Genomic DNA, 20,939 nt, shown 5'->3' with positions numbered 1-20,939 from the left:
CGCATGTGGTATTCAAGAAAGTGATGTTAAAATTAAAGGAACAGCTACAAATTGTGTCGCGCTTGCTTCTGCAATAATGTGCAGGCTTCGGAAAACCAAAGCATTCCACTACAGGATTTCTACCGTACTGTCGAAGCTGACGACTAAATCCTCGTTCAGCGAGAGAAGTTAAAGCGTTTTGGAACCAAGCTTCGAACGCGTCTTCCCCTTTTGTCTGGCACTAAAAGGTATTAAACTACCTTTGATCGACACATGTCAATAATATTGGACCAGCCCAGCCAATCACGAGCTCCGTTCACTGGCGAACGGAGATTTTCAAAATCCAGGGGTTTGTCTGCAAGCGTTTCCTTCCTTCCCCTCTCCCACCCGCCTCTTTCTTTTTTTTGGTTCTCGCCCCATTTTTCCGCGCAGACAAAACACCGAAAATTCCGTTCCTCGGTCTTTCTTTGCTTCCAAACCCCACGGAAACGCTTGTTACGCAGGCTATCCCAGAGCCCACGTGTCTTTTTGTTGGCGCTGACCAAAAAACTCGTGGGCTCTGAGAACAAGATTTCCATGTTTTAAACCAAGGTACACATGCGCGGTGAAACCGGAACTCCTAAAATCTTGGAGTCTGGAAACATTCTCGTCCCCGGAGGCTCCGTTTCTTTTGGTCACGTGGTCGGAGAAACGGAGGGCTTTGTAATTTTCATTTCTGCTGCGCATTCATTTTTTGTCAGCCAATGGAAAAATTCGATTTTTTTGGTGCGTCCAGAGCTACTCGTCAACGACATTTTAAGACGAGTAGCACTGGGGACGAGAATGGTCTGGAAATTGATTATTCCAGAGCTCCGTGTCTCGGCGCTGACCAAAAGACACGTGGGCTCTGGGACCGAGATTGAGAGAACCGTTTACAAGACAAAAGTTTTCGGATTCAAAGTTCCCACCTTAAATTCCGGATTCAAAATCTCCGGAGACATGACCAAACCGGGGAGTTTTTATTTCGGAGTCGTCCACTTGTGTGTAAACGGCAAAACCAATCCGGTACTAAAATGTTCCGGATTCGTGACGAATCCGGAACAGTTTCCTCTAGTGTAAACCTACTCTACTTTCATGTTTTGTTCGCCGAAAGCATTTAAATCGCTTTCGATACAAGAAAAGTTTTACAATGAAAGCTTGTGCTGAATTTTGTTGTCGTCAAATCGCTACAAAGTTCTTTCTAAAATTCCCGCCGTATGCATTACTAACCTCGAAAGGTTGATACAGACCTGTTTGTTGTGCATTTTGGTCCGTCTCCTAGTGCCGAGTGCCTTTGTTCAACCAGCTGATTCAACTCCCGGGCTTGCTGAAATTCACAAATTTCTCAGGTGGGGGCCCGGCAAAAAACTTAAGCTCGAAATTTGGTAGCTTACAGAATTAAAAAACCTAATTTCCGGAAGAATTAGTAGATTTTTCCATATTTTAGGAGAAGAAAAATAGGAATTATGTTTTACAAAGTGTCAACATCTAACATCGATGAAGAAAATTGCCGAGAAAAAGTACAAATAAGCAAACTGACGTCAGCGTGCAACCCACGGGCAAATGGATCGAGCGTATTACCCAATCAGAACGCGCGCTTCGCTAAAGCCTAGTCGCCGGTTGCAGCTGACAACGTTCGGCGATCTATCCAAGTGGGTCCCCGGCGAATCTGCGATGGATCGCCGACGTACTCAAATTTGCGCGAAATGCAAATCGATTTGCGCAATTTTCAACCATTTTACCTGTAAATATGGATCGAATCGTCTTACTGGAGCGCGTTGCGCCCGCAGATGATGTTCACATAAAATATTTTCATCGCCGACAACCGCTGGCTTGCCTGCGAAGTTGAACTCAGCTCAACTTCGCAGGCAAGCCGGCGGTCAATGCCTGGGATAGATTATGATTCGGTGATAAATGTTCACATATGCCGTAACGGTGTCCCAGGCCGTCCCAGGTATGTCGGCGGCATATGAGAACCAGGCTTCGTTATAAACTGTGGTTTTTCTATATTAATTGTCCACCCGGAGAGGATAAAGGGTGTGAGTCTTATTGTTAGAAGGTAGCTTACTAACGTATACATATAGAGTATCACTTGGAAGCCAGTATTTCGGTTGATCTCTAAGCATGTTTTCCGTTAATATTTTTTAGGTTTCTAATGAGTGAAATATGCCATTTGAAGACGTAATAAAAGAGGTCGGGGAGAGCATTATCCAGGAGAAAAGAAAACGAGCGAGACTGAAAGACCTGGACTTGATTGTACTGGACAACTCAATCCGTGAGAGCACCGTGGGTCAGCTGAGAGGCCAACGCTAGAAAACAAGTGGAAGATTTACAACGAGGTGCAAAAGTGTGGATTCAAGTTCATCATCGTAGCAGCCTTCTCGCACATGACACGCGTCGACGACACCTTTCTTCGTGAGCTCGTGGCGAGAGGAGAAGACGTCAACAACTTGTTTGCCTTCACTGAAGTTATGGAAGCAGTGAATGACGGTATCCCTGACACTGAAACTACTCCAGTGGGCCTGAGCAAGATGAACTCGCTTGGATTGATCAATCTCATCATCGAGATAGATCTCGCCATCGATTCCATTAACTGGGAGGTCTTCACAGTCCAGGACATGTGCAAGCTGCTGTCGGAAAGGATTAAATGGAGTAGAAGGGTGCTCTCCCCTGATGCCAAGATCATGGTTAATCTACGAGACTTCCCTGACTCTATGGTGTATCAGATGGGCCGGAGCGATTGTTCACTGTTGTGGACTTCTTGGGATCCTTGTCTGCTGCTGAGCGTCCTTTTGGGATTCTGTTCGAGGAGCCAACTGGCAAGTTCTTACCAGAGGAAGTAGGAGCTTGGACTGCAGGTAAGAACAACAACAAATAGAAATAAGATAAATAAGATAGCCTACTTTACTCTTCTCCATGTAACCCATTCGAAAAATCAAAAATACTTCTGTTAATGTTGTAAACGAAGTATCTTTTATGTTCTGGAAGCTAAAGGCTAGTCGCATGGAGTTGAAGTTGTATCACTTCTTTTAAACCTTAGTCCAAACATAGATAACAGAGGGAACTGGTTATGAAGCCCGGCAAATATCAAAGGAGCAAACAAAGATTTCAAGATTTATGTTGGAAGGTCCACGACCGTGCACAATCCTTTTTTTTGGGGTTCATACACTATGCATGAATTACGTAACCAAAACGTTTCTATTGGTTAGTTCCTCAGTACGGAGTAAACAACTATTGTGTTTTGTGCAAGGTCAAGGCCAAAAAGGCGAACAAAAACATATAACAAAGAACTTTGTCGGGTTTCATAACCATTTCCCTCTATTTACTATGATCCAAACGACCCGAACATTAGAGGAAAACCTAAAAAAGATCATTCCCTCTCACTATTCGAGTCGTAATTAGGGATAAAAGAGCATTTGTAAGAGTACATATTTTACTATTTAGGTGTGCGTAAGATCATGGATGCCCGTGGATGGTCTGGACATCTTCTGGCTCATGTCCACAAGAAGTGGGCCCTCGGAGAAATGACGCAACTTGAATGTCTTGTCAACGGAGCCAATGGTAGCTGGGCGAGCGTCTGCGAAGAAGGAGCGGCTCTTGGTCACGCGTGTTCTACAGTGACGCTGATGAATCTTGTGCGAATGGGCAACACCAAAGTCCAGAATAGTTACAAGTGTACACAGCTGAGGGAAGCCGCATCAAACGTGACTAAGATCACTGCCGGGATGCCTCCTCATCCTAAACAAGTTATCTACGGCGAAAGGGCGCTGGACTTGGCATTCGACTTTGGAAGCATTGCTGGTGGTACAGTTGGAGAGACCGACTTCAATCTGGCCGAGTTCTTTGGAGAGGAGGCTCCAGTTAGAATCAGCACTCTGTCTTCCGACCGCATGATCCATGAGAGGCTAGTGGATCTGTTTGGTGCAGATCTGCAGTTTACGATGGAAATGGCGCATACCATGAAAGAGAAAATGCTGGACGATCTGACCGTCAACAGGAAAGAAGAATACATGAGTGCAGTGGGCATCGCTCTCCTGTTTGATCGAGCAGGAGGAAAACTCACCGCCAAGATGAGAGACGTGGTAGAAGACGCCGAGGTGAAAAGTGTGCACGCCCAGCATCTCATTGAAGAGGTCCGCAGGATCTGGGACAAATGGGATATCGAAGAAGATAAGAAAGTTGACGACGTTCTCAAGTTCTATTCCTTCTATAATGGCTTCATGGCTCCCTACTTTGGCTGCTTTATTTGTCGGGATACGCTGAAGGCGTTGAAAGCCATCAACATGGATAAAGATGGCTACATCGACTGGAACGAGTTCCTGGTGTACCTGAAATGGGCGATACGTCAGTATCCCAACATCAAAGATGCCGATGAGCTGCTGTCCGTGGCCTTCCGCAAGGGCATCATCCCAGCCATGCAGGATGAACTACTCTTGAAGTCGAGGCCGTTCAAGGGGATAAAGACAAGTTGTTAAGGTGTCTTCTAAGAAGATAACAGCCTCTTATCGTGCTTTGGACTCTATCTTATTTAGGCTCGGTATCGTGAAATGGGAACATTGCTGGAGTAGAATGTAGTGTAATAAGATTTCAATTATCTGTATTGTTTCTGACTAATTCAAAATACTGAAATCCAGAGTCGGATTCTTAAACAAAGTTTTTTGGGAAGGTGTTTGGCACAAAAGTTAGTTTTTCGCAATATGAAGCGGGTTTTATCTATAAGGCATATAAAGTACTCATTCAAGTTGTATTCCGACGTAACAATGTATACTGTGGTTTATTGCCAAAAAAAATAAATAAAGTAAAGGGCATGTATAAATAGACGCGTTTTACTCATGTTTATACCTACTAAAGAATTTTACTATTGTTCAAATGGAGCAGAAGAAGAGGACACTACCGGGGTAGAGCGATATAGACTCCAGCTAAACCAACAGAATATGTTAAACAATGAACCTATGCGATCTTTTTACTGTATAAAGCGAGGGAGCCGGGTTCAGGTGCCTTTCAATGGTGTCAAGCAAGGGGTGTGGTGGCCTTAGGGTAAGAGCTCGAGTGCGAGTTCGAGCCAAGTGCGGGAGTGATGGTAACTGACTTGCTAAAACCATTTTCCTCAGTCTAATAAGGCAAACAAATCGGAGCTCCATTCCTGAATTATGATTTTCGCTAATTCCACTTAAACCTTCCTTTATATGAAAACTCACTTGACTTGAATTATGCATGTTTTTACTCTTTCCACGCCATTACCAGATCATTTATGCGTCTTTTAAATTTTTTATTTTTTCACTGGAATTTATGTTAATATCACCCAACGTAATTTCCTGCCCCCTCGAGTGTGTAGATGCATCTATGTAAACACGAAAAAAGTCCTATATTGTTTCAGTAAGATATCGTCACTCCGTGTTTACAAACTCTCATCTAAACACACCTATCGACCAATGAGAGCGTGCATAGTATCTCAATTATTTTATGATAAGAACTACTTATTATTTATTTATTTATTCATTTATTTATTTATTTATTTATTTATTACAATTTATGGCATACAAAAAGAGAAGCCAAAGGATGAAACGCAAAAGAGTCAAATTCCTGCACAGCAAAAACTGCCGAAAAGAAATCTTGCAAGGGGGGCCATGGGGGAAAAAATCGAGGAAGTTCTTTCTATTATCATTATTTTGATTTTTTACATTAAAAACATTCTTGCACAAGTTATTGCCCACCGAAAAAAAACTCATGCACAACCTAAAGGTGAGAAAGAAATGTCATGCCCCCCAAAATTGCCAACCCCCCAGCCCCTCAAAAAAATTTATAATGGTCCATCCCTAAATATCCGTAGAAGTAGCATGACATGGCGTGATGTAATGTTGAGTACAAGTGGTGTGCATGGTTGAGGAAAGAGAGCAAACTCAAGAGCTAGCTAACAGAGAGTTTTTGAAGTTAATTAAAATAAAGGATGATCCAAAGAAATGTAACTTTATAAGTGATATTCAGAGCAAAATAAAGCAAACAGGATGTTTTCAAGAAGGAATGCTAATTTTGATTTTGACATTAGCAGGTGAAAGTCAGGCCTAACAATTAACAGAGTTTTTTCATCAAAAATATAGTACAAAAGTTTTTCCAAAGAGAGTTGCCGTAGTATGTATTGTAAACATTGTATGCATTGCAACATTTCCCCTTCCTCAAGATGTTTAAGTACCTCAATACACGCTGTCATGATATGTGAACAAATATATTCTCACGCTTTCCTATTGAATTTTCCTGTGAGAAAAAAAGAAAAGCCAATTTCACATTATTTTATGAATAATTTCACTCTCATATGTATAATGTACTTGATCATACCTCCAATCTTTTAATATCGAGACCTACAGGAAGCAGCTAAAAACAGACATAACCTTGTCAATATTTCTTGCAGTTGCTCTGTTTGGCGAAACAATTTCCATACCTATCATGCCACAGAGAAAGAAACGAGATAATCTAACATTCACCAAGCAATCCAGGAAGCCAAACAACCAACAAACAACCAGCACAAAGTAAACTACATGACAGTGACATCTGACCTATCCTAAGTTGTTAAAAAATGTTAAATGTTAAATGCTTATAGTGGTCGATGCACTTAGCTACAACTAGCTAGTTTTCAGGCATGCCACTTAAACTGAGAGAAAAAATTTTTGCAAATTAACATAACAGGCTTAAAAATACCAACTGGCGGGAGGGAGACAAGTTGGCTATCTACAAGCGTGATCAAGGAGCTGAACTGGAGTCTGCCAAGAAACAACTCCAGCTTAGTGGTCAGAGCAGGACCTAAACTCGTGACCTTCGGATTTTATGCACAAATTCTTCTTATGAACAGGGGTTCCTTTCATACAAGAGGTCTAACTACTGTTTTGTCGCTGTCAGATACTAGAACCAAGAACAGTAGTCTGCTTGTGATATATCAAATGTGTCCCCATCAGTCAGTAGCCTAATTTTCCTCAAAGTAATATTATTAAAAGTATAATCATCTCAGAGTATTCTTTTTGTTGTCATCTTAAAGCTTAAGTTGAAAAGGGGTTGCGAAAAGATACACACAAAGTTTGGACACTGGGACTTTTCCACGAAGGACATTTCTCTCCCCTTTCTTCACAAAATGCTAATTGCAAATTAAGGTTTTCCAAAATTCGCCTGGCTGGTTTAGAGCGAGTGTTTCCTTCCTTTATTTTGTTTGACTTCTCAAACAATTCAGTCTGATACCTCGCATTGTTGTGAATGCATGCACTGCTTTTTAATCTGGGGCAGTGCTGATGATGAAATGTGACAGTGCTAGATCTAGTAGCTTTTTCTCACGATTATTTTTTGCGATTTTGGCGAAACAATAGAATCGTGACGTCTTCGCTTCTTCCAAAACTGGCATACTACCGGACTGTTTAGTAACACACCAGAACTTGACGTTTCATATGCTAGTCTACATACATTTTCAAAAGTGACCGTTCCTCTTTGAATCGGTGACATGCTCTTTCACCCCTAACAGGTACTTGCAATTCCAAAACAACGCATTTTTGGCACAAAACCCCTTAAAGTGCCGCAAAAGCTCTCGCTGTGGACCTTTTGAGGCTAAACATCCTAAGAAGTACTAAAACTGCTTTTTTTAACCCCTAACAAGGTGACGAGCACCGCCGTCCTTTTTATATGAGTCCCCCACCCCCTCCCGGGACGCATCCGAGTTAATAGTCAAGAAACAACCGCCCGGCACCACTGTTTGGAATCCGCCAACAGAAGGAGCAAGTGAGGGACGGACCCGTAATCCGGAGAGAAGGCGAAGTGAGTGGCGAGGGGTTTCCGGTACGGCAGTCGGGCACATACTCCTATCAAGCTGAGAAGTAGGAAGAAATGAGGGGAAAAAACAATGATCAAGTAAGTAGGCATTTGAAATCAATCTTTATATTTTTTACAAAGTGGATGAGAACATCTTCCTATTTAAACGTAAACAACACACGATTTGTCTTTCAACAAAGAAAATTCTGAGCGCACAATGTACACTCAGAACGAACGCAAACCTGAACAGATTGAACAAGAAGATTTCACTTCAAAGAGTAATTCATCACTGAATGCATAAGACCGATAAATTATATTTACACGGCACTAAAACATTATGAAGTGTCAACCATTTTTAAAAAAGAGACCCTAATTTTGGCCGAAAAGTTAAACGTTTTGTAAGTAAGTTAATTTTTTTTTCCATTGTTTGCTAATATTCTGGTTCACTGATGTCAGTGACAATAGAACCAAACATCTTTTCTTCCCAGCGAGACAACTGCTCAATGAAGCCTCTTGTTGGTTGCATGTTTTCTCTGCATTTCTTCACGTGGTTGTACGCATCCTGAAAGAAAAACAAACCTTCGTAAGTGTAGTTATTCCGGGGGGGTACTCCCTTATATGGCCTATATAGGTATGTGCGGCCCTAAAGGATATGGTTTTCATCCCTTTTGGTCACAGATAGCTAGGGCATCGATTTTGGCCCTTTTGGTCATAAATAGGATATGATTTTCGCACTCTAGTCTTAAATTGGGTATGTTTTTTTTAGAAGAAGCTACATTTTCATCATTATCAATAAGACCATTGGTCTGAAATAGGGAATTTTGGTCATAAATAGGCCTAGGGTAAGGAGTTTAGGAAGCAGGCCGCAAACCCCCCACAAAATTTTTAAGGGAGTTACCCCCCGGGTCCCGAGGATATATTAGACCACTAACCTCATAGAGAGGAGAAAAATGCAAACAAAAGAAATCGCCATACGGAAATAAAGGACCAGGACGGGACGGGATCGGGGCGGGGTGCAGGGAGAAAGCAGTTTTACTTTCCACTCCCCTTTTTCCGCTTTTCTCTCAGAGGAGCTCCAAGACAGTAAAGAAATTGCTGACGAATTTTTGGCAAGAAGTGACATACACTCTATCCAACATGTAACGGTGATCCCGGCCAACTAGTATAAAGTACAAGTACTTTACACTTTACTTTGCCATTCTTCAGCCACAAGCTTACCATTTTCACATCACTTGCTATTTTTTTCCTGGGGACCTTGAACCCAAGTATTACCTATACTGCCACGCTGACGAGGCCTAACAAGGCTAAATAGTTGTGGATAGGTGTTTTTGATCTACAAACAGTTTTCATGATTCACAAGTAAGGTTACACAAAGGAGTTAAATTTAATTGAAGGGCATATAACTATTGTTTGAAAAAGCAAGGTCACCTTCAGAGAGACTTTTTTGTTCCACATGTAATAAGCCATCGCTACAGCCACACTGCGACTAATACCCAATGTTGAACTCAACAGAACTGTTCGGCCATCTTTAGTTTGATGATCATCTGAAAGGCAAATGCAAGCAAAGAATTAATCTTGATTGGAATAGCAGGCTGGCGAAAGATTGTCTCCTTTGTCACATTGTATATTTGTGGGTCGTCACATGACGCTTCTACCCACAAAGTGCAGTCACGAATAGGAGACGGGAGAATTTAATAATACAACCACATTTATGTTGCTTGGAAAGAAAAGATGACATATGCATAAAGCTTGAATTTATGTTCCAAGCATAACATAAATCAGACAGAAAATGAACACATTCCAGCTGTAGAAATTATGAGATGCAAGTGCAATTGGATCGGCTACACATTACAGAAGTCAGCATTTGACAGCCCCTACAGGTGCTGGAATGGAACCCACAGAGTAAAAGGAACAACTTTGTGAAGGTCATCAGTGGAGGAGCTGAAAAAGCTAACATTATTAACTGCTCAAAACAGAATCTGTTGGGAATGTGTGGATGATAGCCTATCTTCCACATTCTGTTTTCTTACCAATGAAATGAATAATGTCAGACAGGTGTGAGTAGAGATCTTCTCCACCATTGTCCTCTATTGGTATTGTCAGAACTTGCTTGACTCTCTTCTCACCTTTACCCAGTGTCATACCCTCTGCAGCAAATCTGCACCCAAATATTAAACCAATATTACAAAACAAGGTTTCAAAATGTAGCGAAATTATGACTAAAACACACCTTAGCTGGGTTGGTTCCCAAAAAATACCACCTGTATACAAGAGGGTCATACAGGGGTATTCTCATGATGTGTGATTTCCATGAAACACGAATTTAAGAAATTATTCTTTGTGATCCGTGACCTGAAGATTTGGGTGACCCGTAAGAACTTGAATTACTAATCAATATTCATGATTTCACCACTCTATTCTCGGCGATTTTGAGTCCTCCAAATGGTTAGTGTCCTCTATCAAAAGGACTCAAAAGTGATTTAGGTATGTGATTTACATATGGAGCCTTAATACTTAGCAGGCTTTTCAAAATTACCTGGTGCCCGATGCAAGTCAGATCACTGGGTACTTCATGCACTTGCACCGGGTACCTATTGTCAGGAAGTTTATAAATACGCATTTTTATTTCACCAACATAATCGTGATCTTCTCTTTCTTAGGCAGCTATTATAGGTATCTTTCGAACTTCGAAACAAGAGCAATATTATTTTGGCGGGTGTTGCGTACATGTATTAGATTTGTCCAATGATTTGTCAGCATGTGCACATTTTCCATTGAAGCCTTTTATAACTGAACTTCCAAAGAGACTCATCTGGCAAACAGCTCCAAAAAAATCACTTTTTTGTGCTACAAATGCACCAGAATGCACCTCAACGCACACAGATTTTCAAAATTTTCCAGGCCCAGCACCCTGTCTCCCTAATGCAGGAGTGGGTAACCCAATTAGGGATATAATTTCCCCACATGGCTGCCCATTACTGTGACCTAGTTGTGCTACGCCTACTTTCGGATTTCCTCCTGCTACTTAATTTCAATTTGAAAATCTTGTAGTTAGACTTTAATTCATGATTTTGCTTTCTTCAAACAGTCTTTCTGCCATATGAGCATGCAGATTATTAAAAAGAAAACTTTACTTGCTTTTTTTCCATGAATCTTCAGGAAAATGAAATTTTGACATCCATGATCCGTGATTCGCTATGTTTTCCGCTCGTGAACTGTGTCAGAGTCAGTACAACCCTCATACAAGGCACTTACATTGTGTCATTTTGTTTTCCAACAATCACATTTGCCTTGACTTTGAGATCCTTGCTTACTCTCACTGCCTGAGACTGTAGGAATGTTGCCACGTACAAGAAACCAGGTATAATCTCCACTGGATAAGTGTTGATGACATCTAGTTCCTGTTAATAAATTGATGTAATGGCATTACAATAATAATTATTAATAACTGTTAACTTATGATCTTTTGGATGGAAGACAGGGTCTGGATTGCCCCTTCAGAAAACATACTCCAAGCTTAATTATCATTCCTCATACAAAATCTGGATCATGTGTACTATTAAAGCATCCTCAGACGAGTTTCAATCAATACGCTTGATCAATAACCTAGATTGACACCCCATCGATACTCAATCAACACCTCAGCTGACACTTGATCAACACTTGATTGACATCTCCGTCAACAGTCAGTTAAGGACTGACTAATTTTTGCTAGCAAGCCATCGAGTATTGATCAATGCATATCAGTCAGCTGACAATCAGCCAACTATCAGAATTCAGAATTCCATAATCATCAAACCCCCTACCCTTTCGAATTTCCGCTTTTTTTGGAAGTACATTTTCGACTTGGCAACCCCTATATGAACAAACGAACATGAATTTATGCCTCCTTAAGGCTGTGATCTTATTAGCAGCAAGAAAAACCTACCGCGTATGGACAGGCTGTGCAAACTCCTTTTTAAGTCCAAATTTGGCTATAAAAATAAAAACCACTTACGATAATTTTCCTCCTCTTTGTTTTCTTGTGTTGTTTTGACGTTTTCAAAGCAAAATAGCTCAAATTCAGAATGTTAAAATCTTTCAGCAGTCAAAAATACCATCAAGTCTGACAGTCCAAATACTTAATAATCTGGCAGGCATTCCTTGGAAGCGAGGGACTGGTGCGAGTTTTTTGACATTCATTGGATGGGAGATGGGAGCAAAGAGAAAGTAAGATATATTTTCAGATTTTATTCATCTGACAAGAAATTCATCAAGGTAAATGTGAAACCCACATTTTACTGCTCACTTCTATAAGTAATGAGCCTAAACACGTGTCTGATCAATCGATGCTTGTCTTCTGCTTCCACGGTCATACGTTCGTGGTCTATTTACAAACTACAAAAGTCCACAACAATAGCGTTTTCAAGGAACTCACTCTACTCTTTCTACTCCAGAAATCCCACCTGTGAAATCCCCCCATGCCTTCAGATTTCTAATCATAAATACCCCCCTATTCCTTCGGAATTCCAGTTCAAAGAACCCCTCCCCTTCAGAAATCCTAAAAGCCGTCCATGATATAGGTATAGATATTTTCTGGAATCGCCCATTGTGACCCACGCAAAAAAATTCGCTGCTTGCGCCAGTGGCCTTGGGCTGCCAAAGTGAAGCGTGAAGTGGGGTTCTATAAAATTTTAGACAAATTGAGACTTGGAAGTGACTTTGTATGATATTGGTTTAGACAGTAAATGTTAGACTATAATAGTGAAAACGTTCCTACATGGAAAATAGCTAGTCTGGGATAGGGTGGGGGGTTTTGGTGCCTAGTCTAAAATAGGGTCGCAAAATCAAGCTGATGATGGTCTAGTATAGGGTGACGGTTTCAGTATCTCAGCAGCACACCCCCACATGGACCCAAACCATTCACAGAGTACCCCTCTTGGGAATCTACATTGTAAAATGAGATCATATGGGATGACAGACATTAAAATGCATAGGAGATCTCTTTATTAGTTAATTCACCACAGTCAATATTATACTCTTTACTGTAACATAAACAAAACATCATCTTATTAATCATCTTATTAATTAAAACATTTTTGGAAATAATTCATTGGTGAGGAGATGCATGGAGGCCATGAAAAGAATCTAATTTGAATAGTGCACAAACTTACCCTAGGCATGTAAATGATCTTCTGAGTACGAAGAAATGGGTACAATGCTGAAAATTCCTCATATCCACCTGAAAATAGAGAAATATAAAACTGTTTCTCTATGCCATAAAGCTCTAAACTAGCCTGCAGGCTGCAGGCTGCAGGCTAAAGTTTGAGGAACACACATGAGAGTGGAGAGGTTTCTGACACCTCTTCACCAGACCCCTCCCTGCTAGACAACTTTGCTTGCAGACTCACCCTTCACCACTCACATGTGCAGACTCAGAGCTGAGCCTGCTTGTGGGCTAGCTTAAAACCTGAGGATCAAATCCAAGTGTGTAACCCTATAAGACTTCATTAAAGTCCTTTATCTAGACTTTGAGACAGAAAGAAATGCACAAAATTGAGAAAACAGAAAAATGGATTTATTTGACATCAAACTAAGCCTAGGAGTATCGATCTGTCTAATATTAACTGAGTGGTAGCAGCCCAATTCTACCACAAGTCACCATTGAGAGCTAATCGACTACACTAAAATTGTTTGAATTATCCCATAAATTGAGATGTTCAACATGCAAAGTCCACAATCTTCCTCATTCATTTGAGGTCAGTAATTATCATTTATTTGTCATTAATTTGTTCTGCTAATAACCGGAAACATTGCCAGCTTCACAGTTAAACGGTCTTTCAGCTGTCTACATGGCATGTTGAAAGATGGTTGAAAGATGTCTTCTATGCCATAACACTGAAAGCAGGTGAAAGTATACAGTTCCAAAAAGATACCTTTGACAACTTTTACAGGATTCTTGCTTCCCATTTCCCACATCAGCTTGGCACAAGACAAAGCAGTGCTGTCTGAAAAATAATTTATGTCTTATTATAATCACGATATCAAACTTAACTCAATATTAAGATAACATGACTCAGAATAAGCAGGGGAAGCATTATTAAAAGTTACCGTTGCTTGCATCTAAGCATGAACAAGTCAAAACATGCTCTAATTGGGTGTCAAACATGGCATGATTTGTCATCAAACATTTGAAGTTTAGCAGACCGTAACACAAACTTTCACACTCAAAATGTTTAAAATCAGTTGTCAATGTCCTTTGGGAATATATACTAAAAGACTCTGAAAGTCTTGCTCCCACCAACATTTCATGGTAACCATTAATTATACTAGAAGTAAAACCACATTCGCGAAAGTTGTATGCATACTGACACAGGTCAGGGTCAACTTCTCTGAAGAAGTCTTCAATGTCCAACCTTTCTGCCATTTCGTGTGCTGAACTTTAAGTGCGAAAGTTCATGCCACGGTCTGCTGAACTTCGAATGTTTGATGGCCAATCATGCCTCGTTTGACACCCTGTTAGAGTATGTTTCAGCGTCATGTGTTCATGCTTAGATGCAGGCGACGATATCACTTGAGACAATTGATTTGAACGAAAGTTTTTTATAAGTACAGTCATTAACTACCTGAATAATTCGGGTGTACATATTCAAATTTAGTTGCCAGCAAAAGTATTTCAGTAAAAGGCATGAAAAGTTAGTCACTAGTGATAAAAATTTGGTTGCATTGGCGACCCCAGCGGTCGCAACCTCGAACTCTGTTTTTAGTTATTAATATTGATAAACCCCAATATAAATATCACAAGTCCCTTTGAAGGTCCCGGTAAAACTTATTTTAATGATACCTTGTTTTTAACTAAATAAATGCAAATAACAAAAATTATTACTATTATGCTAACAAGTCATGTTGATTTCTTGGAATGTTAATTTCTTGGAATGTTATTTTTTGCCACCGTTGATCAATTTTGATTACAACACCCATAAACTGAAAGAACTCACTTTTGTCTTTAAGTGAACCAGTGTTACTGTCGTAAACTACAACATGTTCCTTGGTCTGCAACTCAGCATCGTGAGGAACGGTGAAAGCACCGATATCATTCTTAAGAGAAACAAGAAATTTAAAACTAGTTATTATAATTTTTGGTGAACATAAATTAAAGCTGGTGCATTAAATATTAAAATAACATCTCATGCTTCTTTTTTTTAATAATAATTATTAATGTGTGGTTCTAGCAAATATCCATATCCATCCCATGAAGGATCACTGGAAATTCTGAAGCGGTGGAGGGTTGCAAAACCCAAATTTTGTTTAGAAGGGACCATAACCATGTTAAATTGGAAGTTTTGGTCTTTGAAGATCAAAACAAAAAACCTTCCATACATGATCATGAGGAAGGTATGGGTATTTTCTACAACCACACAATGCATCACTATATGGCAAGCTAAACATGTAATTTCAAACATTATTATCATTATCATTTAATTGTATATTTTCTAAGTTTTGAATTCATTTTATTAGTCATCCATTACTTACTAACTACAGAGTTTTTTATGGTGACATCACAACTGCACAAAGACCTCCGGAAATTGCACTTAAGACTGCATGCACCAGAGATGATAGAAATTAAAGGAGTAATACAAAATTTGGTCTAAATTAGTTGTGCGTGTGACAACTAGTTTGAATAATATTCTCACTTTTTCAAGCAAACAACATTATTTATAGTAATTATAGTCATCTGAAAAACATTTGATTTTTTTAATTATCCATCGTTTAATGTTCAGCTACTGCCAGTAGTAATCTGATTTATCCCCATCGGTTCATACCAAAAAGTGACCCCCTTCTGATAAGTCAGATACATGTACCAATGAAAGTAATTGCCGGTATGAATCAAATGAGTCTAGCTTGTGTTACTGTGAGTCACATCTCTTGAATTATTATGTCTATTGTTATTCATTGTCAAAGTGCTGTAACACAAAAATTGTGAGGTTAAATGAAAAAAAGAAATAAGCACCATATCCCTAATTTGCAGTGTGTAACAATGCCTTTCTAAATTATAAACAACCTGTTTCCTAATGAACTACCAAAAATAAATTAGCACCCAAAATGAATTCAGTTATCACTGTGTGCCTTTATTCAACTAACCCTTGGGGCAAATTTTGCTGTTATAATGTGGCTTTCATTGTAGTCATGACGTTGTCTTGTATCTGCAAAACACAATCAATCAGAGTGTCAATAATTTCATTTTGTGCCTTGTGAGGAATGAGCCAGGGGGGGAACTCCCCTATGAAAAGGTCGTTGATCACAGCTTGTCGTTTCACTCAGTATAGGGGTACAAATCAAGGGTTCTGGTCTCACTTAGGGCATTCAGGATGAAATGCCACTATTTTTAACTGTCAAAGTATTTTTAGGGTGCACTCAAAGAAATAAATGATAAAAATGCTCTTATTTCAAAAGGGTCAAATAAAGTTCAAGCCAAGCCCAGATTGATATCCTTTACATGTTTAGTTCAAACTTTCTGATGAGCATCCCTGACCTTTTCATATGGGAGTCTGTAACCCTTTAATACAACTTTACCAGAAAATTGTTGTGCCTTTTTAACACACTTTCCTACAGTACACACATTGCAACAGCCCTTTCAATAATTTTCTTGGATTAAAGTAGCTAGCCCTTTAGAAATCTAAAAAGAATCATATGTTAGGTACACCTGTTTGAAATGATTTTAATGGGCCTTTTAAGGACGTTCACGCAAAACTTTTCCAGTTGAGAACATTTTTTAAAATTTTTACTGCAATCAGATAATGAGTTACTTGTGTCAGAAACACAAAAAAAATTGGGAGTCACCGACTTCGTTTCAGAGATAAAGCGTTCTGAAAAATTGGTGCACATAATTTAGCATAGACTAAATGGGTTTAAAGTCAAAAATATCGAAGGTGAGTCGATGGAGGAAAACAGTCATATAATTTTGTAGCAGTCAGTTACCAATGTTTTCAAAAAACTTAACCCTTCACAAGGCATTTGAAACCATCACACAGATAAACTGAGAACTAAAAAAAAAAACAGAATTTGATTGTGCATTTTGCAAAAAATTCAAACTTTCGAGTTGATAGATTTTCTTCATTTTTTCGCTACACGTAGAAAATCAGTAGAGAAAATGATCCATCAAAAGAAAAATAGGGGTCACCAAACATCCAAGATCATTAAATCCAGGAAAAGCTATAGCAATGGCCATCTGCCCTATCATTGTTCATTTTATTACTTAGCGCACACACTCATAAATGATGTGGCATGTGAATTTGCATGCGCAGAAACAATTAGTGCAAACGTCGTTAAACACCCAAGTGGTACTTTTTCCCCATCATAATTTTGAATCTATACTTTAGCTTATAATTAGCTCAAATTCCTACCCTTGAACTTTTATTACTTAAAGGTTTCACTATTTAAAGATGCACACATGATGATTATATGTTCCTCTTCTTAATTCCTGATAAAAATAAAATTGATCTTCCAATTCAAATAAGCCTTGATTATTATACGGAAAGGTATTCTTCAGGTAAATCTAAACATTCTGATTGGTTGTTTCCCGGTCGAGATTTTGCCATACAGACCATTTCAGTGGAAACCGTCATAAGCCCTTTTCTCTTGTATGGTCTGTAATGCCACGACCTCAAGCCAGTAAATTCCCCAGTACTATCCTCCCACTCAGTTAGTAATAGGTTAGTATTTTTGCAACTCAGATCTGTTATGTTGGACTTGAAACTTCAAAGTAGTCAGTGTTTCTGTTGCTGTTGTTATTGCATAGGCTAACGCTCATCATTTTGCCCCCAAAATAGCAAACGTTTGTCAAAAACGTTTGTCAAATCAGTTCAAATCTTATCGCTTTCCAGCAAAATTTGCCCAGAAAATTCTCACAAAATCTGTCGTTTTTTACAATTGTTTTTCAGGGAAATTTGCCCAGAAATTCCCTACACATTCTTATCCATCTTTCAACAATTTTTTTTCACAGAGATTTTATGACTATGTACAAATATAGCACACAATACCGGTAATAAAATGTTGGAATCATTTTTGATAAGCTCAGAGCCACTTAGCACATCATTTTTTAAAATTAATAATTGAAACATGGAGTGGATCAAAAAAGTAATTAATAAAGTGCAATCAATTAACTCTCACTGTATGATATTCTATGTATTAAGCAAAATAAAATGGTTGTTGTTGTTGTTGTTGTTGTTGTTGTTGTTAAACGTACCCAAAAGAAGCAAATAATTGGGATCACTCAGCCTTGGGTACTGCCCAACCTAGGAAGATGATAAAAACAACACTAATTCAACTGAACTTTATTTATTTCAACCTGTCCATTATTTGCAAGTGGTTTTCCACACCAGGTTCAAACATTTGCTGGGTCCACATGCAAGGCCAAGTTTTGCAAAATAAAACCAGTTTTTGAGTTATTTTTTTGTGAAAAAAAATACCTCTTAGTCGGCACGTCGGGTATGTTAAGGGTCAATGGATGAGTGAGAGATGTATGTATGTCACACCAATCAGATTGGACCTACTATAAACAGCTAATCAAGTTTCTTGTTGTAAAGGTAAATGGTATGTGAGAAGATTTGATCCCGATAGAGTTCAGAACGGCCATATTTATTCTTCTATAAAAGAGGAGGAAGTATTCATATATTGTGTTTACTTCGACATTTTCTGTGGGTTAGGCTGAGGATTTTAGTAAAATGAACAAGATGAGCCTTGACGTTTGAAACAGTTCGAGAGTTAGTAGTATGCAAATGCAACGAGATATTTTTATTTTTAGTTACAAAGGTAACTTGATACTTTTGTTTTTCACGAGGAGTTAATTCAATTAGAGGTCACAAATCGTCGCTTCTAGTTCTTAGGACATGTTTTAGAGGGGACAAGACTTTAGATTTGAAACAGTTCTAATGTTTACAATAGTAAGTGCAGGTAACGATTGTTTTGTTCTTGTTGCATGCAAATATAGCGAGATATTTTTGTTTTTTAGTTACAAAGTGTAATTTGACACTTATTTTTCACAAGGGAGTAAATTCAATTAGAGCAGATGAATCGTCACCACTCTTTCCCACGAGATGTTTGCTATCTTTAGTAACAAATGGTAACTTAAAACTTTTGTTTTTTATATGGAGTAAATTCAATTAGAGCTGACAAGTTATCGGCTATTGTTTCCAGGATATTAAACAAAAAAGAAGCTTTCATTTCTGGACGGTTTTTACGTCTCTGCAGTAGCAGTTTAATAGTTTTATTTGATGACATTCATTTCAGTCCAATATTTTTAAAGGTAAAAAGTATGAAAACTGTTCAAATGTTCTTTGATGACTGCGTGGCACCAAGTTAGAGTGCAATTTAATTAAATCAGACTTTCACATGTCAGAGGTTTTTTTCTCTTTCTTTCTATTTTCGGTGAAGTTGTGTTGTGTAAAAAGGTAAACTTACAACTCGTATAAAATGCGAAAGTTTCTAAATTAACTTGAGTATTTTTGAACAAAAATTCCTCTTGGGGGTTGGAAGGGTTATGTTATCGGTGAGTGAGGGAGTTATGCATGTGCGCGTGTCACACCAATCACAGTGCGGGTTGTATCAAAGAACGAATCAAATTGCCTGTTAGAAAACAAGATGGTATCTACATTAATCTGGAGACGTGTCAGATTACTGTAGCTTGTTCAGTCAAACATTTTATGGCTTACTATTTAGCTATCTTACCATGACCGATGTAACATCGCAACCACAAAAACTTGTCAAATTAACCAAATCATTACTGTACCATGAATGCTCCTATCTCCGACACTTCACACAAAAAAATAACTCTTGCACGCCTTGCATGCCTATGTTTTCTCATGTTCCCAACCCCTTTTCATTCATACAACCCTTTTCCGTCCACTGAAAGGGCTAAAGGAGATGAATCAGAGTGGATACAAGACTCAAAAATAAAATTGAATGGCCCCTAGCTAAGCTTAGCTTCACCAGCAGTGTTGTAAATACACTTTGAACAAGCTTTAGCCTTGATCATTATTATCAACAAGCTGCCTATCATGAAATAAAGAAGTTGGCAGATGATGGAGGTGGCAATATATATCATACTACAGTAAAGAGATTCATGAGGCAACGACTGTAGTAATATCGTTCAGGCCCCAGTTATTCGAAAGGTGGGTAAAGCTATCCACTGCATAAATCACTATCCAGCGGATAGTGTGGTTTTTTTTGTCAACACTTATCCATTGGATAGTGATTTATTCAGTGGATAGCGTTAGCAACCTTTCGAACAACTGGGGCCCGAGCTTTAAAACTCAGAGAAAACTGTCAAATTTCTTACCTGATTGAGAATATTATACACCTCTGTGCACTCAGATAGAATAGTCCCTGTTGACGACATCTGTTTTCCGGGGACAAGCGGCTGTGACACAGGCTATTTTCTACCGAAATGCTTGTGAACAAATTAGGTTCAAGCTTTGCACTTCAAAACAGTAACTGTTAAAGGAAGTCGACTTTCACCGCCGCCATGTTTGTTTTCGTTCTCGTGCCTCTCGTTGCTATTGGTCGCTAGTCAGTCGGTTGCGGTTCCTATGCGTCAACCAGGGGAGGGGTAGGGAGTGGGTTCGGGACTGGTTCCTCAGCACTTCATTTTGGGCTGGAAACCGAAGAGACAACCGGATCATAATAAGGCTTTCCAATTTTTGCGCAATTTTCTTAAGGCATACATGCCCCCAGTTGCCTCTTAATAGGAAACTTGTGGCTGCGGATGAGAATTTACTTTGGAGGGAAGAGTGAGGGACGAGGGTGATATTGCACCTGTGAACTGTTTCCAGTGTTTCAGCCAAGAGTTGATTGGGAAACTACAATTAGTTCGAATTTCATTAGAGGAAGTTTTCAGCAAGGTGGCAATTTTAAAAAGAATCATATTTCTTAGATAACATTCTCTCTCGCTCTCACTAACTGCTCCTGGGTCTCGACGAGATCGCAAAAATTCACAAGTGATACTGATTTGTCGCTCGTCTATTTTAGCCGTTTGCAAAAGACAATAAAGGGTACATTTTTTCTTCTCTCTTCTCTTGGTGAAAGCTGGAAGTCAAATTTATAAATAAATGTTCATAGTCTAACGTTTGAACATCAATAACATTACCAGTGTTTCTTATCATTTCAACTGCCACGAATTT

The 20,939-nt window shown here is 39.1% G+C and overlaps 2 protein-coding genes and 1 pseudogene across 5 annotated transcripts in view; 2 read left to right on the top strand and 1 right to left on the bottom strand.

Moving 5' to 3' along the window:
- Window positions 1-20,939, top strand: part of LOC149097752 (uncharacterized) — a 119,437-nt gene that overhangs the window by 34,253 nt on the left and 64,245 nt on the right. The gene's annotated exons all lie outside the window — the stretch shown is intronic.
- On the top strand, window positions 2,152-4,813 carry LOC149097757 (uncharacterized; annotated as a pseudogene). Its single transcript, XR_016204031.1, has 2 exons — window positions 2,152-2,855; window positions 3,442-4,813. The product of XR_016204031.1 is annotated as an uncharacterized LOC149097757 (transcript).
- On the bottom strand, window positions 7,887-20,341 carry LOC149097756 (serine/threonine/tyrosine-interacting-like protein 1). The gene is made up of 10 exons (XM_089278932.1): window positions 20,099-20,341; window positions 18,008-18,056; window positions 15,904-15,965; window positions 14,760-14,859; window positions 13,698-13,769; window positions 12,936-13,003; window positions 11,038-11,183; window positions 9,813-9,940; window positions 9,211-9,326; window positions 7,887-8,344 (listed from the first exon to the last, which is right to left on the bottom strand). Exons 1-10 carry the CDS (start codon window positions 20,156-20,158, stop codon window positions 8,213-8,215), a joined length of 933 nt encoding a protein of 310 aa, XP_089135058.1. The 5' UTR covers window positions 20,159-20,341; the 3' UTR covers window positions 7,887-8,212.

The sequence above is a fragment of the Orbicella faveolata genome, unplaced genomic scaffold (genome assembly GCF_042242905.1).
Source record: "Orbicella faveolata isolate gen_17 unplaced genomic scaffold, um_ofav_v1 contig_47, whole genome shotgun sequence".
Lineage (NCBI taxonomy): Eukaryota > Metazoa > Cnidaria > Anthozoa > Scleractinia > Merulinidae > Orbicella > Orbicella faveolata.
Note: the sequence above shows the minus strand (reverse complement) of the source record. Positions and strands in the feature narration are given on the sequence as shown.

Coding starts and splice junctions, on each gene's coding strand:
- LOC149097756 (XM_089278932.1), bottom strand. CDS start 20,158: ATGTCGTCAACAGGGACTATTCTATCTGAGTGCACAGAGGTGTATAAT. Junction 18,057..20,098: donor TGTATAATATTCTCAATCAG/GTAAGAAATTTG, acceptor TCATCTTCCTAG/GTTGGGCAGTACCCAAGGCT. Junction 13,004..13,697: donor TCCTGTAAAAGTTGTCAAAG/GTATCTTTTTGG, acceptor CTCTATTTTCAG/GTGGATATGAGGAATTTTCA.